At 43.1% G+C, this 5,829-nt stretch overlaps 1 protein-coding gene across 1 annotated transcript; it reads left to right on the top strand.

Moving 5' to 3' along the window:
- The first annotated feature begins 1,133 nt into the window (after nucleotides 1-1,133).
- On the top strand, nucleotides 1,134-2,375 carry LOC132563557 (uncharacterized). The gene has a single exon (XM_060228297.1). The coding sequence runs from the start codon at nucleotides 1,134-1,136 to the stop codon at nucleotides 2,373-2,375; it is 1,242 nt and encodes a 413-aa protein (XP_060084280.1).
- Nucleotides 2,376-5,829: the final 3,454 nt, after the last annotated feature.

The following is a 5,829-nucleotide window of genomic DNA, read 5'->3' on the forward strand; positions in this document are numbered from 1 at the left end:
GACAGTGACGACTGCAAGTGTCCTAAACGCGAAACACCACTGCCTGCACCATCGGTTCTGCCGTTCCCAGCAACCGAAGCGAACCGGGAGAAACTGCAACAGTACTTACTAGACTGGTACAAATCCAGCACCTTCAATACATGTCAGCACCAACCACTTCCGCACATGTCAGGCCCACCGATGCGGCTCATGGTGGACCCTGACGCCACACCTGTTGCTCATCATACACCAGTCCCAGTACCATTACACTGGCAGGATGAAGTGAAGGCAGGCTTAGATCAAGATGTTCGACTCGGCGTTATTGAGCCTGTTCCGGTCGGGGAACCAGTTACATGGTGTCATCGTATGGTCGTCTGTGCAAAGAAGAATGGCAAACCGCGACGGACAGTAGACTTTCAGGCACTAAATGTTCATGCAGTGAGGGAAACTCACCACACACAATCCCCATTTCATCAAGCTCGCTCTGTTCCACGTCACACTAAAAAGACTGTCTTCGATGCCTGGAATGGGTACCATAGTGTGCCTATCCGTGAAGAGGACAAGCACTTGACCACCTTCATCACACCATGGGGCAGATACAGATATAAGACAGCGCCTCAAGTATACATAGCCTCCGGAGATAGATATACACGCCGCTTTGACGAAATTGTATCTGACATTCCTGACAAAACAAAGTGTATAGATGATGCTCTTCTTTGGTCGGACAGTATCCAGCAAAGTTTCTTTCAATCGTGCAATTGGCTAGAAACCTGTGGAAAAAATGGTATCATTCTGAACCCTGACAAATTTGTGTTTGCAAAAGATACTGTTCAGTTTGCTGGCTTTGAAATTACTCGTGACAGTGTGCGACCATGCAGCCGTTATCTTGAAGCAATTCTGGACTTCCCTTCACCTAAGAACATAACTGATATGAGATCTTGGTTCGGCCTTGTAAATCAAGTATCATATGCATTCAGCATGACTGACAGGATGCAAGCATTCAGACAACTGCTCAAACCTGGAACTCCATTTTGCTGGGATGACACTCTAGAGCGTCTTTTTCAAGAATCAACCAATTATCAGTGAAATAGAACACGGCGTCCAGATATTTGACAAGAATAAACCAACTTGTCTTGCCACAGATTGGTCAAAGAATGGCATCGGATATTGGCTTTTCCAAAAACATTGCAATTGCTCCAAAAACCGTGCCATTCTGTTGCCGAGACGGATGGAAAATAACTCTTGTTGGGAGCAGGTTCACTAGCGCCACCGAATCCAGATATGCCCCCGTAGAAGGCGAAGCACTTGCGGTTGCTGATGCTTTAGAAAAAGCGATATACTTTGTTCTCGGATGTGACAAGCTAATCATCGCTGTGGATCACAAGCCCTTAATCAGACTTTTTGGTGACAGATCACTAGAAGATATTCCTAATTCAAGACTTCGTAACCTAAAAGAGAAAACTCTACGTTACAAATTCACAATGTTACACGTGCCCGGCGCCAAACATCGAGTTGCTGATACCGTTTCTCGTCACCCAGTTGGGAAATCTGATAGCATGGTTTTAATCGATGATATTGCTTCTGTTCATATCTGCAACAAGAATGAGGCGCAACATACCATCCAAACACATTATCACAAAATCGCAGATGATACACTGGAAATCCCATTGAAAAGTAGCGAAGCTATCTTCTACTCGACAGCATTGTCATCAGTCACCTCACTTCAGTGTATAACCTGGGATAGAATAAGGACTGCCACAACAAGCGACGAGTACATGTTCCAGCTCGTACAGATGATTGAAAGTGGCATCCCAGAAACACGAAACGATCTTCCAGTTCCCCTGAGAGAATATCATCAGTTCCGTAACAACCTCTCCACTATCGATGGAGTCATCATATATAAGGACAGAATAGTGATACCACCTTCATTGAGAACAGACGTGCTGACAGCGCTACACTCAGCCCACCAAGGCACTTCATCCATGATGTCAAGAGCAGAAACATCTGTGTTTTGGCCCGGCATATGCAACGACATCACCAAGCTTAGAAACTCATGCAACCATTGCAACAGAAATGCCCCATCCCAACCCAGCGCCCCGCCAACTCCATCTGTCTACCCCTTATATCCATTTCAGTGTGTTTGTGCCGACTTTTTCCACTACAAAGGCGGTAATTACCTGGTGATTGTAGACAGATACTCAAATTGGCCAATTGTTGAAAGGGCACAAGATGGCGCATCTGGCCTTGTTGATTGCTTACGCCGCACATTCGTCACATTTGGAATACAGGATGAACTGTCTTCATGGCGGCCCGGAATTTACAGCTTCAACAACCAGAGATTTCCTAAAAACATGGGGTGTGCACTACAGGCTTTCTTCTGTAGCCTTTCCTCATAGCAATTGTAGAGCAGAAGTTGGCGTGAAGACTGTGAAGCGCATGATCACAAACAACACTGGTCCAAATGGTGAATTGGACACAGACTCCTTCCAGCGTGCAGTGTTGCAATACCGTAACACTCCAGACAGGGATACGAAATTATCGCCAGCAATGTGTGTTTTTGGGCGGGCCATTCAAGACTTCATCCCAATCTTACCAGGCCGCTATAAGCCACACGAGACATGGAGTGATACGCTTACCCTGAGAGAAGAGGCTTTACGTATCAGACACATGAAGACCGCCGAACGCTTAGCTGAACATACGAAGCGTCTGCTGCCACTAAAAGTTGGAGACCTCGTCAGGATTCAAAACCAAACTGGACCATATCCGAGAAAATGGGATAAAACCGCAACTGTTATAGAGGTTCACCAATATGATCAATACGTCGTACGTATCGACGGATCGGGCAGAATCACGCTTCGCAATCGAAAGTTTCTACGCAAGTATACACCTGTGTATTCTCCCCCTGAAAAGCAATCTATAGAGCAGGACTTGAAACATTACTTCAAAAGGGACATTCCAAACTTTACTCCAGTGGTCCCGGCAAATCCTTTGAAGCCCAGTCTGGACATCAATCCACAAGGGATCAGTAAGCGTGCACCAGCTTCACAAGATCTGAGTAACAGTCCACCTCCTGTGCAGGATAGGACGTCTCATACAGTCCAATCTAAACCGCAAACACCCTTGGCATTGGACGGATCCCCAAAAATGGTTAATTCGTCTCCCTCTCCAGCATCGCCCAGGCTACCCCCGTCACCACATCCTCCAACTACCTCACCTGCAACACCAGTCACACCCAGGAGGATCGTGACAAACAGACCAGAGCAACTATCCGTTGACCTTACCCCAAGACGTCCTAATCGACAACGACAAGAGCCAAAATGGCTTAGTGATTATGAGCATTAAACGGGGCAGAATAATCCCTGAACTGGAGGGTAGTCTGCCCAATTACAGTTCTACTTTTCTACTTTTTAATTAATGTACAAATAGTACCTTATCATTTTAATTTCATTTTCTTTGTATGTTACATTTACTGTTAATTGATACATAATTTGATCTCACAATGTAATAACAGTGTTAAGGCATATCACATTTTCAGTGACAATGAACAGTAATAGACTTATTCCATCCATATTTCCCACAAGGACAAAAACATTAAATCAGTCATTTAAAATACTTATAAATGACTCGGGGAGGGATAGAGGATTATGTATTTACTTGTTCGTCTATTACTTATGTCTTACCAACAGATAGTTGATTTTATTTACAATGTTACTTTTTGTATGTTTCAGACCTCCATCATTTTGGATAATAAAGTTATCTGAAAATAGTATCGGCCTACTTATCTACTTATCTCTCACTAGACTATCCTCTAATGCTCCATAGTTACATGTTTTTGTAAGATTTCTCAAGGCTGACACATATGAATCAACAGTTTCATTTGGACCCTGATTCCGGTCATTGAAACAGTACGTTTCGTTTGTCTTTCCGATACAGAAAGTTTCAAAAGCTTTGATGATTTCTGAAACATCTTTACTTTGGTCCGCTGTCAGTTCAAACCCCTCAAACAGTTCGATTACATCCGGCCCTACACATGTAAGAAATGTCGCCGACCTAATTTCAGCTTCTTTCTTGCTAAGACCTGAGGCGATCTCATAATTTGCCCAAACTCTTTTGAATTTTCTCCAGTTTGTAGCCAAATTACCCTTCAGATCTAACTTTGGCGGGAATGGCATAGCATGCGGGTTTACCATCGCTTGGACGTCTTCGCCCATGAAGATGAAGTTTTACGTGGACAGTTCGTAACCTTGCCTTACCGTATTGTAGCTTCATCAACTCTACACTTCTGACACCATGTTACGTGTTCTCAACACGTTGTGAGGGTTCAGTCTTGTAAGGACCAGCCCGGAGAGACGACACACTCGTGTTGACTGTGAGCCATGAATTTATTCTTTACTCAACACCAGTATATACAGTTCTATGTACGAACCTACTACTATACACAGGTACTGTATGGTATCTGAACCGAACCAAAGCATTATATTAATTAATGCCAGGTACTGCTTATAGCACTATGTATAGTTAACCACTATATTACGTTACAATATCTACGTCCCTGCCGTTACTAAGGCTAAACATCTAGGACGCTAGTTCCTTGTTGTTCTTTGTTGTAACTTCAATGTTACCTTGGCAAGTCTGTACGTGGAGGAAGTAACCTCAGTGGAAGTACCGTTTATGAAAAGTAGTCTGTATTACTGCATGTATGGAGGCCCAGAGCTGTTTATGAACAGTAGTTTGCATTACTGCATGTATGGAGGCCCAGAGTGGATAATCATTCAATGACTGTGTTGCCGTGTATACACCTTTGATATCGTTTCCCGGAGGCTACAGCGGTTGAATTACAGATCAACTCCATACGTCATCAGGCGCGATGACATTATATTCCATGTTGTGTTGTTTACCGTTACAAAATACATCCGGATCTTCGAGTGAAACTTTTGGATTCATAGTCCAGGACACCTTTTTGGGTGGTCGGGTGGCGCAGTGGTAACGCACTCGCCTTTCACCTAGCCGACCGGGGTTCGGTTCCCGGAACGGATGTGAAAACGTAAGGGGTCACCTGCCCGACCACGTGGGTTTTCCCCGGGTACTCCGGTTTCCTCCCACAATAAGACCCCTCGCGCGCTTACATCCGGGCCAACAAGAGTGATTAGTATAAGTTGACATCTTGTTTCGCAATTGTTGTAAAATAAATAAAGTTTATATTTATGGGCACAAATGACAGGCATTTAGGTTTTTGAGTGTTAGGTATTTTGTGGATAATAGTGATTATGTAAAGCGTGTGGTGTAGAAAATAATTCCACTTTTCTCGTGATTTGAATGGGAGTAGTTGGTGTTGATGAGAGTATGAGAAGATGCTACAAAATTTTGTAAATAAATGTAACTATTGTATTTCTATGGTCTCTTCTTTCTTTACAAGCTATAACCTCGGTACATATTAACACTATTAGTCTTCAATAGATTTCAAAATTTATTTCCTGATCGATTTAAGATTTTTAAATATTCTGTTCTTTATACAAACGATTTTACCTTTGCTATGACTCATCATCGCAGCCGAAGTTCCTTTTACCTATTATTCTGCATTTACAATTACAAATGCTACCCAATTCCTCCTCTCCTTCTCGTTAAACGACCACCCTAACTACAAGCCACTCCAGTTTTATTACAATGTTTAACTTTCTTTTTCTCATAAAAAGCAGACAAATTTCGACGTCGTATGAAGTTTTCGTAACTATTAGCTCTTTCATGATTTCAGAGCGGGCTTTTTAGTATCAGAATATAACGAGGCGTCTCTATGTTAGTTCAAAACTTCAGGTAGAGTTGCACAATTCTGCATTGTGTCATCAACGAATA

The sequence above is a fragment of the Ylistrum balloti genome, unplaced genomic scaffold (genome assembly GCF_031769215.1).
Source record: "Ylistrum balloti isolate Yb309-2 unplaced genomic scaffold, AGI_CSIRO_Ybal_v1 Utg371768, whole genome shotgun sequence".
In the NCBI taxonomy this organism is placed as follows: Eukaryota; Metazoa; Mollusca; class Bivalvia; order Pectinida; family Pectinidae; genus Ylistrum; species Ylistrum balloti.